The sequence below is a fragment of the Sciurus carolinensis genome, chromosome 7, assembly GCF_902686445.1.
Source record: "Sciurus carolinensis chromosome 7, mSciCar1.2, whole genome shotgun sequence".
NCBI lineage: Eukaryota > Metazoa > Chordata > Mammalia > Rodentia > Sciuridae > Sciurus > Sciurus carolinensis.
Window position 1 is genome coordinate 41003381 of NC_062219.1, and position 19093 is coordinate 41022473.

At 34.4% G+C, this 19093-nt stretch overlaps 1 protein-coding gene across 1 annotated transcript in view; it reads left to right on the forward strand.

Moving 5' to 3' along the window:
• Positions 1-284: 284 nt before the first annotated feature.
• Positions 285-19093, forward strand: part of Trdn (triadin) — a 122559-nt gene continuing 103750 nt past the window's right edge. The window contains exon 1 of the mRNA XM_047557263.1: positions 285-619. Within this exon, the coding sequence (XP_047413219.1) occupies positions 598-619 (22 nt within the window). The 5' untranslated portion in view covers positions 285-597. The remainder of the gene's footprint in view (positions 620-19093) is intronic.

Consider the following 19093-nt stretch of genomic DNA (forward strand, 5'->3'; position numbering starts at 1 on the left):
CAGAACCAAATAAGGGAGAGAGGAATGTTCTGAGCATTAGGATACTAAGAATAAATCTGAGCAATCACGGATAAGATTACTTTCAACTCTTTATTTCATGTTTTGTGACATAGACCCTAAGATCTGTAATTATCTTAGAGAAACTGCGGGGGATTAGACAGTACTTTTTAGCTCTTTTGACTTTTTTTTCCTTTTTGGCCTATCTCTGTTTGGGGCAGAAGAGCTGGTGTGTGTGGTGTGTGTGTGTGTGTGTGTGTGTGTGTGTGTGTGTGTGTGTTCCTCTAGAGTGCCAAAAGGGGAAAAAAAAAAAAGTGCTGAAGAGTCCTAGGGAGATGAAGCTATTTTTGTTTGAAGCTGATACTTCTAGCTGAGCCACAAGTGCTGCTTTGGAAAGGGCTTAGGTTGTTTCCAGGGGGAGAACTCTGCAGAGAAGAGGCAAAGTTCAACAGGACAACAAATCAGCAGCAGAAACAGCCAGGAAAACGAAGAGCCCTCACGTTTTAACACAGACCCCTCCACCTGAGTTCTCCAATCGTAAAGTATTCTGCAAAGAACCACTTGACGGACCTTCCATCTGACTCACTTTCCCCGACCACCATGACTGAGATCACTGCTGAAGGTATTGCTACCATCTTCCAATAGAATCTCAAAGGGGGGACATGGTATAAATTGACAGTCACAGAGACCATCAGTGCATCCAGTTACAATGTTGCTTTTATGTAATTATCTTGTTCAGTGATTTTATACAAGATCTGGGAAGTGGATTCAAGGTGAGAAGCTGTCAGATATGTGTGGTGGGGCAATTAGACATGATTTCTCTGAAATTTTGCATGTGGACACTGTTCTCTGCTACACCAAAAGCCCCACAAGTTAACAGTTGTCATCCACACCTCTATAAATAGCTATGGTCATGTAAGATCATGGCTGATCTCTCATCTAGCAAAAATTAGAAGCCTTGCAAGGATGGAGACTGTGATAAACTGAAAATATTACATTTAATGTTTAAATGTAGAAGGATGATTTTGAGCATTTTTGCTTTATGGTATTTAAAAATTGAAAACTTAAATTTGTTTTTTCCATTTGAACCAGCATATATGAATACACATGCATAGATGAAATTTACATGAAATTTAAGGTACAAGAGCTCTGAAAAGTTTGTATCTATTTTTCTATAGATGGGTACAGAAAATTGGAAATTTCACAAACACACTATAAATCAACCCAACTTTAAACATAAAGCAATAAGTGTTAGACTTCTGATTGTTTTCATAAACTCTTTTTTCTTTCACTCCAAATGGTGAATTCTATCTTAATGTTAAAATAAATGTTTTGTTTCAATGCTTATCCTAAAATATTGCATGTTATATATACCTAAAACATAGTTTTTATTATTTCTTTATGGTAGCAAGTCCTACACACACACACACACACACACACACACACACACACACATTTTTTTTCCTGTCTTACAATAAAGGAATTCTTCAAAGTAAAGCATTTTGAATACAGACACAGTATGGTTGTAGTTGGGGTAAAAATTTGAGAGGTGGATCTAAAATCTGCTTTTGACAGCTATAAGAAAACAAGACAGGTGGTGCTTTTGACAACTTCCCAGTTGAATGCTGTGCTGCTTCCTTTTTAATCAGACAAGTGAAAAATAGAATATGTGGTTTTGGTATTTTGGGGTGGAAATTAATGTGGACACATGGTAATTTCTGTTGGAGATTTTCAGTCAATATTTATAAGAATTGTCATACTCATTATTTCCATGGAGAAGTTAGTCTGGCACCTAAATTAATAACAGTTACTGAGAGATTTCTATGTATTAGATATTTTATTCAGAACTTCATGTATTTGTTTATTTAAAGTTCATTTAATTCAATTAAATAGCATTATTACCTGTTTTACAGATTGAAACTGTAACTCTAAGGTCTGTAACTTGCTCATGACCACAGCATAGCCAAGATTTGAAGTCAGCTCCCTTAATCTAATTTCTGTTTTCTTTCTGTAGGAGGATATCAGGTTTATGATTACCAATTTTAGTTCAGAATTTGCTAACTAAATATAAATAGTATTTTTTCCTGTTCCTGAGATATTCTGTATCATGTGACCTTTAGTTTGTCTTAAAAAGGGTTGTCTATAAAAGTTTCTTGCTTAGCCCTGCACAAGTTATTAAGATGCCTATGAGTATGTGTCCCCACCTCCATTCGGGTGTGTACTGCCAGATAATTCAGGAGGTCAGCTGGCCGAATCATTTTTGGTGTGCCTATGGGTGATGGTCTATGTTCTTTTGTACCTGATTCATGAGACTTTTTATGGGAGAATCCTGAACACTTTTTTCTTTTTTCCCTGTGGGAGTAAAAGGGGCCATGGAAGGCCTTTGGAAGTGAGTGACCTGTAAAATAATTGAATGTAATAAATTTAAGAAAGAAAAGTGCCCTCTAATTTCTGGGTGATGGACATTTCCTGCTCCCTGATTTTCACAGTTCAATTGATCAATGTCATCTGAACCTCAATGATGCAGTTATTCCTTTTCTGGAATGATTTATTAACTGTAATTCTCAAATGAAAATTAGATTGCCAACTCAGTGAATTTAGCATTTTAAGGTTGGTACCACAGTAATTCTCTGTAGTTATCCACAGAATTTTGCATGCTGCTCTATTACATTTTGTCTTTGTAATTCCAACTTTTTGTGCCATGTCTACAGTACCCCTTTTCCAATGTTTTATAATAGGCATGCTTTTGTATAGAACCTTGGTACAGGTCATTATTCCTTCAGCCTAGAATAGTCTTTTCTAAATCTGCTATACTTCTGTCTCAATGACTTTTGGACACATTATAAGCACTACATTAGAAGCCCTGTGTCAACTTCCAATTACCATTTCCATTCACTTATCCCCACAAAACCAAACACTGAAGGAAGTGTGAGCTAGAGCTTACCTTAGAGAGCTCGAGTACAGTTTCTTTAATTTTATTGATGAACAGTTCAGGTCACATCAATCCTAGTGCACTTCTATCATCACTGGTAATTAGGGGAGGTTCGAGGATAAAATCCATGTCTCCCATGGCTTTTCCCAGTGCTTACTAAACCATAGTGTATGCCATAGTCTTTACTGAGTTCTTCACATAGATTTCTACTGCATGTTCCAAGGTGGATTATTTCATATGATGGAAGAAAGAAAATCACTGTAGATAAAGAATTGCATTTTAGATACAGAGCAATAGAAAAATGAGAACTAAGACAAAGTTGAACCTCAAAGGATATTAGAGAAATAACACCTTTGGTTCTGGCTGGGATAAATTAATAAGGAAAATTAAATTAATAAAGGTAATTATCAGTGGTAATGATAAAAACAACTCACATCTATTTTGAAATGTTTAGCACTGTATGAAGCTTGTTACATGCATATTCAATCCTCAGGCAACCAAATGAAATACTCTTAATGTTGCTATTTATAGATTAGGAAGCTGAGGTTTAGAGAGGTTAAGAAATGTGCCTAAATTCACACAGCTATATATGGTGTACCTCAGATTCACATCCATGTCTGTCTATAGAGTTAGGCTGAAGATGTCCTCTTACTTTGTGAGACGTTTAGAAAGCTTAGTATCATTTCAGTGACTGTTGAGTGGCTACACTAGGCTCATGGTACACTTAGTAGGTTAAACCAAGCTCCAGATTGGATCAGACTCATATAGCACTCAGGTTTAGGGCTATAAATAGCCCTTCACCTTTCTTCCAGAAGCTCAGTTATTTCTAGGCAAGTGCCAAAGTTAATTCCCCCTTCTGGGATTCATGCAGACTTTCATCCATAGATGGACTGCATTATAACATCTATTTGACAGTACATATTACTGTGCAAAATGACTTTTAAATAATTATTTGTAGCAAAGGAAAGTTTACTTAATTCTTAATAATTTTGTTGAAAAGGTGGTAGAAAAATTTTAAAGTTCTTAAAATATGTAATGTTTTCAAATTGTGTATTAACTAATATATAATCATAGTATGATTGCAATGATATTTGTAGAATTGTGTTCCAAAATAAAGGAAGATACACGTTTTTATATAATGGATTCAAATTGATGATCCTATATATAAGTACCTTGACATTTTCTAGAACACTTAAAGGAGACTATTTAAAAGAAGAACATATGTCGGACTTCCAACTTCTAAGCTTTTGTATAAACTCAAAGTTCAAAAGAAGGTCATTGCACTATGTATGGACTTCTTTTCTTTCTATTAGCTGAAACTCATTTCACTGCTTCTGTTAACAATCAAATCTGTGAGAGGCTTTTATATTCAAAATTTAGAGCAGTTTTTAAAATTTATTTTACATATTGCACTGCTCCTGGAGGCTCTGCAACCCCAAATCCCCACCATTGCTTTCAAGAAGAAAGACCAAGATTTCACAGCAAGACTACTTAAAAATTAAGCACACAAGTTATAGCACTTAGAGCAACATATGATGAAATTAAGAGGAGGAGATCCAACCTGCACATATGTGTCTAACTTATAAAAACCAAAAGAGGTGACTTTACATTAAATGCAGATTACTTGGGGGTGTGGGAGAATGTAGCTCTGGTTCAAGCCCACCAAATTCCTTTGAAAGTATAAACTACTAAGTTGAACAATCTGTTGTTATTGACATGGAAATGGAAGATGCATGTAATACACAGAAGGGTCTAGAAATAAACTTTATATCTGAAGTAATAGGCTAGTAAAAATTATTTTAAAATACAACTGTTGTGCCAGACACTATGCCAAATGTCTGTAATCCCAGTGGCTCGGGAGGTTGAGACAGGAGGATCTTGAGTTCAAAGCCAGTCTCAGCAAAAGTAAGGTGCTAAACTCAGTAAGACCCTGTTTCTAAATAAAATACAAAATAGGACTGGGGATGTGGCTTAGTGGTCAAGTGCCCCTGAGTTCAATTCCTAGTACCCGCCCCCCCCAAATACATATATGTATGTGTTTGTGTGTGTGTGTGTGTGTGTGTCCATTGTAATTTGGAAATCTAGAGGTTAGTTTCATATCATTTCTCAAAATCATTAGTGATCTTTCAAAGATATTAGTAAAAGTTGATATTCGAGGTGATTCATACAAAAACCTGGAACCACTAAAAATCAAGTTTCAATATGATGCAAGAAAAATAGTTCTAAAATGTGCTATACCCCGGAGTGTTGTGTTTATTGGCAGGGTATTAAGCTCTTGAATTTGTTTATAAAATATCACAGAAACTGAAAAGCAGGTGTCACATAAACCTGATCAATTTGATTGTAAAACTTTTAATCTACTTCTCTGCTCAAGTTGAATTTAGAAAAAGATAAGAAAAGCAGTTGTGAGAAACAGTGCTGTATGTTTCATTGAAAATCAGAAGAATTAGCAGAGCCAAGAGAAGGCAACATTTTTAAAAATCCAAGGTTTTAACCATACAAGTACTAATGGGTGGGAGATTGCCTTCCTTTTTTTAATGCTGCCTGCTCTCCTACCTGCAAATATTGCATAAAAATTAAAAAGAATAATTTAAAAATGGAAGGTAGCGTGGTAAAGTAGAAAGTGGGTGTAGTTTCAAGTCAGAAATCAAAGTTCAAGCACTAGTTGTGCTTCTTCACCAGTCTGGAGAGAATGAGAGGCTAATGAGGGGTGCAGGGGATTTCCTACACAATGGGCCATAAATTAGCAGATGAAACTCGTTACTTGTTAACAATATGTTGAGAGGAATATTTTCAGCTTTTTAAAAGATCATTCTATTTTTTTTTTCTTTTTGAACATGAAGTCTTTATTTATTTATTTTTACAGACTGCATTTTGATTCATTGTACACAAATGGGGTATGACTTTTCATTTCTATGGTTGTACATGATGTAAATTCACACCATTTGTTTAATTATACATGTACACAGGGTAATGATATCTGTCTCATTCTACCATCTTTCATACCCCCACACCCTCCTGTTGTTTGTTTTTTTAATGGGACAAAACATTCATGATGTCAAATCTGTAGTAAAACTGAACAGAATATATATCTCTGCAGTATGAGACCTAGCTGGGTTCCACTAAGAAGCTTTTTTGTTCAGTTGTTATTATTTGTAATAGTAACTCTTTTTACTCCCTACTCCATAAGCACACAGTACCCATGGAAAACATTCTGTTTATTGGCTTAAATGCTTCTTAATGTTTTCCTCTTTATATTTGGCCATCATTGTGACTGTAAATTGAAACTTATGTTATTTTTACAATGCAAAAATGAAATGAGGTTATTCAGTTCTTATAGTAAAGGCTTAGGAACCCTTAGAGATTTGAAGTCTCCAATGTTGTTTACATTAATTTTTAATCAGTTAGGAATATTTAATATTAAAGAAACATAAAACAGGGCAATTAGCAATTTTAAAATCATCTACATTGACTTTTGGCTGAACATATCAATGTGAAAAGACAATACATAAATGGTTAAGATTTTCCAGTTAATCTACTGGTTTTATAGTTCTGATATTTGTAGTTTACAGTATTAAAATATTATTATTTCCTGATCTTCAAAATTTAAAAAAAATATCCCTTCGGGCATAAACTTAATATATAAAAACATGAATATTATCTAATATAAGGCATTTTAAGGAGAATGAATTCAGGAAGTTAAGATCTGTTTGAATTAAAGTTCTAGGACGAACTATCAAGGTTAAGTTTTTGCTTTCCCTCATTCCTGCCTGCTTTGGATGAAATTAGTGACATGCATAGTTTGTGATAGGGAGTGCTTATTTACTGTCAAATAAACATGCATTGCCCCAGGTGAGGGTTATGCAGAAATAGGTGAACTTCCTGGTCCAGAAAGATAGTCATTTCTATCTTCAAAGGAAACTAAGTATCCTTGGCAAATGGGTGGTAAATAAAATCCTCCTTCTTTCTATCCAAGTTATGCTCTCTAAACATCAAACATCTCCACATCTCTGTGCCTTAAGTCACTGTTAAAAGATACACAGTTTACAATTCTGAGAGATTCTTTGGTATGTAAATGAGTTGTTTCCTCATGAACTGCAGAGCCCATCTCACGATGTACTTTAAATATTATATTTAAATATATACGGTGTAGATATTTTTAATTTTGTATCTGTGGCAGGAGCTGGTGCATGTGGTCTTCAGTTCAACAAGAAAAAGATACAATCTTTTAAACTATGAGAATGAAGATCATTTGCATTTGGCAATCTGCAAATGCAGGGAAACGTTGACTTTATTCAGCCGGCATGAGGCTAGAACTCTGTGACAGCCTGGTTTTTGCTACTCATTTGCTGCATCATTTGCCTCCCTGACACAGTTTACTGAAATAGAGAAAAATACAAAGGAGGAGGAAAATTCTTAGTATTTCAAAGTTCATTTTAATAATGTGAAGGAAATAGGAGAATTTGTGAATATAAGAGAATCCATTTCCATTTATTTAAACTTTCAAAATATTCTTTACCAAGGCTTCCTTGGAAAAGTTATTGTTGCCTTTTAAAATAAAAACTTCATGTGATTAACAGAACTTTCTGTTGAAGTAGACAACTGGATGTAATGTCAAGACAAAAATGACAAATACAGTGTCAATTTTTTGGCAGTCAGTGCTAGAACTATTACTTTTGACCATGGTTATTCTTATTTAATATATATAATTGCCTAGAGAAAAATGAGTGTTCTATAAAATCTATAAGTGACTGTAATTTGATAAAACACCAAGCTCCTGAAGTAGAAGTCTTAGGCATTACATTTAGAGAAAGGCAAATTACCTCTACCTGAAATATAACAAACTTTTAGACTATGGAATTATTGACATAGATGTAGAATTATGCAGCAGTATGTCATGTCAGAGGCTCATTTGTATTCAGAATTTTAGCATCTTTTATGTACCAGGTTGAATGCTTGCCGATGGGAACAGAAAAATAAATAACATTAGATCTCTGCCTCTGATATAGTAGATTGAAATGCAAACAGAAAAGAGCAAAACAAAACAAAACAAAACAAAACAAAACGAGAATGAAGACTACACAGACTTGAAAACATATGACTGCAATTTGGAATTATGAATAATGTTGTATAATTTAGTTAAATAATGACATGCTATTATTAAACCTTATAATTAGTGAGCACACACTGAAACTTGCAGGACACAATTTTATGATAAGTAAATGATATCCTGTTGTTGATACTGATAATTTACAGGGCTCATGGCTTTGTCTAGAAGGTGAGATGTTCAGCCAAGGAAAAGAGGGGTCAAGAGTAGGTTTGATCAATGTAGAGATGAAGGAAACAGAGACAGGAGGCATTAGTCTGTGGTATGAGGCCCTGGAATGATTAAGGTACAGAGTTACCTGGCTAAGAAATTGGGTGACAATCCTTGTTTAGATACCTTAATTTTGTTCATGTACTCTACTACCAGAATATTGAAAAGGCTGGATGTTTCCTGCCCCTCACTTATTTTGAACCACTTGTTTATTATGATCCCTAGTTCTGCTTTTCCTGATGTGCATGTTCTTACACTGTTTGTTCCTCTATCACTGCTTCTGAGTCCCACATGTACTACTTTGAGCTTAGCATATATATATTCAGCACCATTTCCAGTTCATACAGAAATAATGAAATAACACTGTCAGGTAATCCCTAAATAAGTTTCTTCAGGTAAACAATGAAAAATCAGCTATTAAGGAACAAATGGTGGTAAGTGTTCTAAGTAGGCCGAGAACTAGTGGTTCAAGCTAGTGGCCTCATCAAGATGTCGTACAAAGGCATTGCTTTAAGCATAGGAGCAGGGCAAAAGTGCTTTCAAGATCCTGGGAAAGGCCTTTCTCAAGCAAAGGGTGAAAAGATGTGGTTCATAGATCAAGACTTGGAAGATGTGAGTAGGAAGTACTTAGGGTAACAGGAATGACTAGATTAAAGCAAGAAGTAGAGGAATCCACTAGAGGCTTTGTTCATAGTGACTGCGAGTTATATAAGAAATAATAATTCTGACAGTTGCCGGAAAATTATGGCTCTCTCTTGAATTAAGTAGACCATGTTTATCTACTCAGTTTTCTACACTATCTGTCTGGATTTGAAATGCCTCACAGGTCTTTGTTGGAATGCTCATTAAAACCATCTCCTGGTATGGGTCTCTGTTTGTGAGTGACATGAACTCTCTCTACCCAGGTGTTTAGGAACATAGTGTTTTATCTCTCTCCCATCACTTTGACACTTACCTGTGGATGGATAGGAGCAAGATTGCTAATACCCTGAAAAATATTCATTCTCTTGAATACACACACACATATTTGGTAATTGCTTTTGCCAGTTACTGTTCTATGTCTGGAGATAAAAAAATGAAATATACATAAATCTAGGGCCCAGGGGATGAGATAATTATACAAAAATCATGTGATATAGGCTGCTAGTTCTTAGTTCTCCAAAAGCAACACAGATAAAATTAGAGATAAAAATTGTGAGACAGATTTCCTAATTTCTCATCATTCAAGTTTAAAATATATACCACTTACACATATGAAACAATTAGGAAGTGAACCAAAATAAAACAACAAATCAATTTTTATGAGACATGACTATCAGGAAACCTGAGGAGCAAGAGGAAAATGGAACATGGTTCAGAGACTGACATTTGTTAAAACCTGAAGTGCGTTTCTAAATGGAAGTCTAAGGACTTAAATGGAAAAAATTAAATTTTAACAATAACTCTAGATCTTAAAAATCCTAGGTTTATTTATTTAACAAGCAATTATTTCATATTTTTTCAGGACTTTATGCACAAAGCTGGAGGAGACAGATTCTTGAAGAATGTGAGGTGATTAATATCCAGTAGCAACACTCACCATAGATTTGACTGCACAAAATTTTTCAAAAATTGTATTAAAGTGATGCTGAACTATGCCCCAGTTAACATCCAACAAGAGCCTAAAAGAAAAATGAGCATAGGTGCTAATGGTAGTTTTGATAGGAGTGGGGTCAAAATACTCAACAAGAAGAAACTCTGAGCTCAGCGGTCTTCCAATTTTATATAGAAGATTCTTTTTAGGTTCATATGAGAGATTCAGATTGGTGTGAAGGTCATTTTAGTATTCTCTAGTCAGTTACCAATTTAGAGTTAGTATACTAAAGTATAGCCATCGAATTCTATGATTAGAATTACTTGGGATAGAATGAAATCCTTATTGAAATGTAATTGTATTTGCCTTGACTTCCTACTTATAATTCTATGGGAGAAATAAACAAAAATGCTCACTTTAAGGAATCACAGGGCAAAGGGATTTACACTTTAAACTAAAGGGAATGACACATTTCCCCTTTGAGAAAAGTCAGTGAAAGGTGATGGCTCATTTTCTGTGCCCTTGAGCTAATGAGTTGAGCAGTGATAGCATAATCTGAGAGGCACAGGTGGAAGTAGCTCTGACCAGTAAACTGAAAGATTATACTTTGTAAATTTGCCTGATGCAGTTTTGTAGAAGCAAAATAGCAAAATTAAGGGTGGATTTACATTTCTTGACTTAATAGTCACCTTATATGGTGATATTTTGAGCTCTACATGCCTGTTTGAGTAGCTTCTGTGTATCTTTAATTCTCAGCAGCACTACCACAATGACAAATGTGTTACAAATGTGTTTTCAAAGCACACAGAAATTCAACTGCAGTTAAGTCTCTAGGTAACACTGAGCTAGAGGCTAGAATGCACAAGGACTCTGTCAATGAATGTAAAAAGAATTAGAAAACTGTGGTGATTGTTGAATAATATTGTCCCACTTGGTTTCCAAGAGATGTCATCTCTCATCATTTCAGATTTAAAGTAATATTATTAACATAGTTTTAAAATGTTTTTCTTTTTACCTACATATTTGTAACTGAGACATAAAAAGCTATAAACGTTAACGGCATACCATGCAATGTTTCAATACCTGCATATGTTGTGTGATATTGAAATAAGTCTAAATACATATATCTCCTCAAACATTTATCATTTCTTTGTGGTGAGAATATCCAAAATTCTTTTGGCAATTCTTCCATTTGAAAATTATAGACTGTTAAAGGTATGTAGATTGTATATATTTATTTATTATTTAATAAACAGAAAAAAGGTTGAAGTTCATGCAGGTCAGGAAACTAATTCTTGTGCTTGTGAGGCATATTCCTATTTGTCTGCCCACACACTGACTCTCACTTTGGTGTCACTTCTCAATCAAGGTTCCTCTTCTTCCAACCCTTCTTCTATGGAAAACAACCATTCCAAATGTTTTCTGGCAATTTTCTTACTTTACTTTATAGTTTTATGATCTCCATGTATATAAATAATAGAGTGAAATTCTGCCAAGTTTGTTCTTTATATAAATGGAGCCACACAGCATGTATTTTTCTTTGTTTTGCTGCATTAATTCAACACTATGAGAGCCATCTGTATCTTATGTAGCTGTAGCTAATATTAGGCTTCTTTCTGCACAGTATTCCACTGTGTGAAAATCACTATCCCTCAGACACTTTTCCCCCCATGGGGAAATATTATGAACAATACTAAATATATTCATTCTACTTTTTAGTCTTAATATTCTGTGATTCCATCAGCAAAGTACTTATCTTTCATGGTGCTATTTCCTGTGATAAAAAAAGTATATTCAGTGGGAAAAGAACACACTTCACTTACTCAAATTAAATAGCCTGTAATTTCATTTAAATCCACTTGAAGAGCATGGAGAAAGGGTGGCCCCAAGGCTATCTACTAGAAATACTTTAGCTTGCTTTTCAGAAGAAATTTGAATAGCTAAAAAATTTGAAAATTCTAGAAAATGAGTGTTTGGAGGATCAAGGAAGAATGAACAGAATAACTTCTCAGAGATAAAGAAGTAATCCACTCCACTAAAATAGTGACCTCTTAGAGATTCCGAAGGCAACAACTCTAAAATTGACTTGTAGAATGAGGCACGAAAAAGAGATTACTTAACAAATATCTACTGGTGGCCATGTTTCCTCACAGTCAAGCCTCGTGCTTACAGTTGGACTAACAGCAGTGAACAATCTCCTTATTAGTACAGAGTTCTTCAGCTGTTGGAACACACCTATATGATGACAAGGATACTAGTCACCAGTTTTTGTACACTGTTGTTCTTTCTGCCACTGCTGAGTGCAGCCAAATTCTTGCTTATTTGACTCCCTTTTTCTTGGATCCCTCCCCCTCTTCTTATTCTATTCAGTAGATATAATCTTTAATGTTAGACTTTAATGACATTATCATGTTCAGGCAACTCTTACATGTGTTTCTACTCTACTCTTCCTGTTTTAGATTAAGACCTCCTTTCTTGGACAGGTGACCACTTCAGAAAGTTAACTTTATCAATTTTGTGTTCATTTTGCTAGCTCGACCTCTCAAAGACAATTCAAATTCCAGTTTAATAGAAGAAAAATTTCACGGAGAGAAAAAGCCTAACTCTGCCTCAGTGAGTGAGAAAAGAAGGATTAAAAGTGAATTTATATCCCCTTGCATTATGTCTAAAAGTGAAAATGGAAAAATTCTGTTTATTGGTGAAAAGTTGTGAAGGGCATGTATACATTAGACAATTCTTTTTGTTTTTCAATTTGGTTCAAAATGCTAGAATGTCCATAAGACTTGTGGAAATAGCAACTTTGGAAAATTCCAAAAATGTTGCAACTTCCTAGGTCAGAGATTCACAAAGTTTGGTCCCCAGATCAACAGCTTCAGCAGCAATTAGGAACTTACTAGAAAAGCAAATACAGTTTGCCTTCTGAATCCATGGATTCCACATGTGCATATAAAGCCAAAAGCAGATGGAAAAATTATTTTAAAAATTATAACTGCACTGAACATGTACAGATTTTTCCCCTTGTCCTTATTCCCTGAACAACATACTATTATAACTATTTACATAGAATTCACATTTTATTAGATATTATAAATAATCTAGAGATGGCTTAAAATATACAGGAAGTTATATATAGGTTATATGTGAATCTTGTTGTTTTGTATAAGGAGCTTGAGTGTCCATGGATTTTGGCATCCATGGGAGAATGGTGATTCTGGAATCAATCCCGACTGATAACAAGAGATGATTATTTTTCCAATTATATTGGGAAGAAAGATCCAAAACAAGCATGTGGTATAGTGACTTAAAATTCACATACAACAGTAGAGGATGCTTTCCAAGATAAATTTATAATTGTATACAATAATAAGATTCTTTTCATGAGCAATGGAAATCTGAAGATAGATATGAAAAAAAAAAAAATCAGAGTTAGAACTATTTGCCTGGAAGACAGTTAAGATGTGTAGGGGCTGGGGAGATAGCTCAGTTGGTAGAGTGCTTGCCTTGTAAGCACAAGGCCCTGAGTTCGATCCCCAGCACCCAAAAAAAAAAAAAAAAAAAAAAAAAGATGTGTAGAGGCCAAGAATTCAACATGCCTGTACTGATACTCATTAACTGTTCCTCAGTCAGCTGCTCCTCTGGGCTTCTAGAGTTCTTTTACCTGTTAACTAAGTCTCCAGTGTTTGGATTCCTCATTTCTTACATCCACATCTTCCTGTTTATACCCGTTGTAATACCTATTCTCTAATTTAAGGTCCTATCATTTAGTATTTGGACACCTGTATGTGGGAGGTCATATTTTTCAAAAGTGGCTGCAACAATATTTCCCATTCACACACTCACTTATAATGTGGCCTTCATTCTTCTTCCATTAAGAGATGAGGTACATTTTTCTTCCTCTTGATCTCAGAGAAACCTGTGTGACAGACTCAAAAAATAAAGTACAATGAAATGACTTCCAAAGATAGATTTAAAAAAATGCAGGCATATCTATGTTGCTCCCTTGGGATAATTGCTTTTGAAACCATGCTGTAAAAAAGCTCAAGCAGCCTTGGAGAAGCCCTATAATGAGAGCACAGGACCTTGGCCTATATACGCAGCTGAGCTTCCAGCAAACAGCCAGCACGGACTTTCCAGTCTTTTGAATAAGCCATCTTGAAAATGGATCCTCCAGTTCCCAAATGAGTCATTTTAAACAAAGACAAGACATGCCTGTGGGCTTTTACAAATTACAAATTTCTGAGAAAAATAAATGATTACAGTTGTTAGCAATTTAGATCACTAAGTTTTGGAATGTTGTGTTATACTGCAATAGACAACTGATATAAGCATTCATCTAAACTTCTGACCTCTAGTCCATCTTGCACACTACTACCAATTTAAATCTGCAGTACCACATTACCCGATGAATAATGGTAACTCATTCAGCATCTGATTCTTTCAGCCAGATCCAACATGATTGGAGGCAGTAGTATAATTATATCCCTCTTTAATTCCATCATTTATTTATCTACACATTCATTCATTTATTTTCCAAAGATATTTAAGAAATATTAATTAGTATAATACAATGATCTAATTACAAGTTATATTAATGAAAAAAGAACAAAGAAGAAGAGGAGATGATTCCTGTTGTTGATAGAACTAAATTCTCAGGTGAGGGTACCAACCCACTTGGACTTTGTGCAAGCTTGAATGAACACTTTTTTGGATACCATGTTTGTGAGTTGTGGATATGAAGCAATAGTTTGTTCCCCTGAGCAAGTCTGAGTCAAATTTCTCATAGAGGAGTGCTTACATGTCTATTGATAAGGACTCTTGAGAATATTTGTTGTGATATGTGGAACAGTGGTCTTCAAAAATATCTATGCCCCAATTCTCAGAACCTGTGAATATATTACTTTACCTGGTAAAAGGAAATATGTAGATGTGATTATATCAAAGACCTAAAATGGAGGGATTAACCTGGATTAGCTGGGTGAACCCAATCTAGCACTAGGTCTTAAAAGGATCAAATCTTTCCCAGCTGAGGTCTGAGGGAGATGTAATAATATCATGACACAACCAGCCACTACTGGAGAGGAAAGGAAGGAAGAGATCATGAACCAAATAGTGCAGCCACCCATAGAAGCTGAAAAGTGCAGGAAGATGAATTCTCCCCTGCAGTCTCCAGAAACAAAGGTAGTTTAATTTTATTCCTTGAGTTCCATATTGAAATTCTGAGCCACAAATTGGTAAATTTATGTTGTTTTAAGCAGCTCAGTTTGTGATAATTTGTTACAAAAGCAGTAGGAAACTAATATACTTATATTTGGTTACTGTCTTTCTCTTAGGCATTCAGAGGGTTTATATAAACATGATATAGAAGAATTTCAAATTTATTTTTCTTGAAATATTTTTCACAAATCACTTTTAAAATTTTATATTTTTATTGTATTTTGCCAATTTATAATTGTATATTATTTATGGGATTAAAGTCTTATTGTGACTTAACGTGAAATAAATAAATCAAGATAGTTAACATATTTATCTTCAAGTACTTAACATGTTTTGTTGGGAGAACATTTCAAATTTACTCTCTTGGAAATTATGAAATATAAAATATTTATTATTAACTATATTCAACATGCTGTGCAATAGATCTTGAAATAAGCAAGCAAGAAGGAAAACCAACCAACCATATTTCTCCTGTGTAAATGAGATTTTATACTTGACCATCATTTCCCATCCTACTCCTGTTTCCCCACCTAATATAACCATCATTCCACATCCTGCTTCTTTGAGTTCAACTGTTTTAAATTTTGCATGTAAGTGAGAACATGTGGTATTTATATTGACTTATTTCATTAGCATAAAAATAAATCTGAGACTAAAAAGGAATCCCTTTCTCAAAATCACAAATCTCATCATAGGAACAACTAGAAATAGATTTATAATTAATTAGGTCATTCTTTCTGCAGCAATGTATGCCGACTTTCCTTCTAAGATATTGAGCTTTCTAGTAATTTAACATTTTCCTCCTAATAAGGAGCGAAATTAGAGAGTCACTTCATTTTATTTTTTTGCTGTTGTTGTTCTGTTTTGCTTTGTTTTTTCAAATGGATATTTGAAAATCTTAGGAAAGAATGGTTATAGTTGGTGCTGTGTTCATTCCTTCTTAATACCTCTGTGGTTAAGCTGCTTCCATTCAGTTAAATAACGTTTCTGAAACACAACCTGACTGTTCTATGATCAGTGACTTTGCACATTTATTTTTCATCTGCAGACAATATTTAATAAATATTATCCACACTGTCTATAGGATTATAATGTGAACTTCTTTAACCACATGCCCCAATCAGTTCTTAGACCAGGATACATTGTCCTTCCTTGAAATGGGCATCCTTCATCTTTCTAGGCTTGCACCCACCAGGAAATGTGTACATTTTCCTCTGAATGGAGCCTGTTAATTGAAAGCAGACATGGTTGAAGTTTGAAAAATCAGGTCACAGGTTAATTTCATGGAACCCACAGTCATGCCAGCTAAATATGATCTGTTTGAGGCAAGTGAAGGATATGATCCCTCTTCTTGCTGTTCAAACTGAAATAAATATATCTGTCTTTTCTATTCAACCCTGAAACATTCTTTCCTGTAGGATTTCTCAAGTAGTATTTTTAAATGAGGTTCCTGTTGATCTTCAACCTCAAATGCAGTCTTTATGCTTAAACATCTTCCAAATAAGACCACTTAGAGAAAAAAGGAGATGAGAGGGTAAGATAAGGAATGGAGTGGGTTTCAGTGGTAGAACTCTTGACTAGCATGCTCGGAGCCCTGGATTCAACCCCTAGGATTGCATTAGAAAAAGAAAGAAGAAAGAGTGAGATACAGGAAGAAGGTATGAAAATATAGTTAGACATATCTTTATTTGATAAAGCATTAATCTCCAAGATATATAAAGAACTCAAAAAACTTAACACCAACAAAACAACTAACCCAATCAGTAAATGGACTAAGGAACTGAACAGACACTTCACAGAAGAAGAAATATAATTGATCAACAAATGTATGGAAAAAATATTCAACATCTCTAGTAATTAGAGAAAGGCAAATCAAAACTACACTGAGATTCCACCTCACTCCAATCAGAATGGCAATCACCAAGAATATAAGCAACAATAAATGTTGGCAAGGATGTGGGGAAAAAGCTGCACTCATACATTGCTGATGGGACTGCAAATTGGTTCAACCACTAAGGAAAGCAGTGTGGAGATTCCTTAGAAAACTTGGAATGGAACCACCATTTGACCCAGCTATCCCACTCCTTGGCCTATACCCAAAGGACTTAAAGTCAACATACTCTAGGGTAGCAGCCTCATCAATGTTTACAGCAGCTCAATTCACAATAGATAAACTGTGGAACCAAGCTGGGTGCCCTTCAGCAGATGAATGGATAAAGAAAATGTGTATTTATACACAATGGAATGTTACTCAGTCTTAAAGAAGAATGAAATTATGGCAGTTGGTGGTAAATGGATGGAGTTGGAGAATATACCATGCTAAGAGAAATAAGATAATCCCAAAGAACCAAAGGCTGATGTTTTCTCTGATATGAAGATGCTAATTCACTGTAGGGGTGGGGGGCCTAGGGAAGAATAGAGGTACTTTGGATTAGACAGAGGAGAGTGAAGTGAGGGGAGAGGGTATGGGGTTTGGAAGGGTAGTAGCATTGGACATTGTTACCCTATGTGCATTTATGATTACATGCATAATTCTACATCATGTACAATCACAACAATGAGAAGTTATACTCCATTTATTTAAGATGTGTCAAAATGCACTCTTCTCTCATGTATAACTAATTAGCAAAAAAAAAAATAGGTAAAATTGTTGAAATAATGAAAGAAAAAAATTCCATTAAAGGGCAGAATGCAGGTAGACATTTTTATTGATAAATAGTAAATTTAAAAATTCAGAGCAAAAATTTCAGAAACAAGAGCAACATTGTAAATGATAATAAATCACATATACATAATGGCATTTACACAGTATAAATGCATATGAATAAATATTAAGTGTGCATATATTAGATTTATGATACATAGAATAAAATATGAAACTAAAAATTTATCCTAGTAAATACTAAGTTACTACAACTTATCACACTGTGCATGAAGCAGTAAGAGAAATTATTTGAGTTTTTTTGAAACTTAACTTTAAAATGTATTTAACCATCCTACAAAATGTTATGGTGCTGTTATACAGAGATATTCCTTGACAAGTATAATTAAAACATAATTTATAAAACATTTTACTTTAAATATGATAGTAGCTTAAAATCAGAAGCTAGTACTAATATTTTAATTCTAAGAAAATTTAAAGTATATTTTATTTTTCTAAATTTATATTTCATATATATTTCAATTAACATTAAAAGGGTCAATTTGGGATTGAACAAGGAAAGATTGCAAAAAGTGCATACCCAAACATTGTCCCATGGTAACATTCATGTGTTCTTTGCATGGTGAGAAGTTTAAGTTAAAAGTGTTTTATGCATACCTAGAATAATGCATCCTAAACCTTAATGTAAATTACTTGTTAAAGTTATTCTGATCCAGTAGTTTTGGGTTGAAGAATGAAGATCCATATTCTTTTTTTTTCTTCTTTTTTTCTGGTGCTGGGGATTGAACCCAGGGCCCTTTACTCGTAAGGCAAGCACTTTACCCAGGATCCATACTCTTAATAAGCCCCTCTGATGAGGTTGCTTCTGAAGCGTGGACCCACAATTTGAATAGGAAGCTCCTAAGGCAGTTTAAGAGTTATTAGGGGATAATTCTGCATTTGGCTTCAGATTCCAGTTTTTCAACTGAAATGAATAAACCAATAGATATCCTATGATAAAAGAAAAGGAGGAGAAAGTTTTTTTTAATTGTTATTCTCATTTGACTTTTAAAAGAATATTAGTCTTTTTAAAAAGAAGGTTTCACAATGCTAGGTTAGTCATGATATATTGGTTGGCATATTTCACTTCTATGCATATATAAAACCTGTTCTTCCCTGTACTCACAATGTGACTTACCCACATAATCTTTTTGAAATGCAGTTTCCTTATCTACAATAGATAGTTATAATGACAGTTCACACAGTATGTACGTGAAAGTACCCAGCACTGTCTGTCTGAGACATATTAGGGGAGAAAGAGAGAGAGAGAGAAAGAGAGAGAGAGAGAGAGAGAGAGAGAGAGAGAGAATATTAAATAGTTTAAATTCTACCAAATTTCAAAAAGAATTTTTCACCACT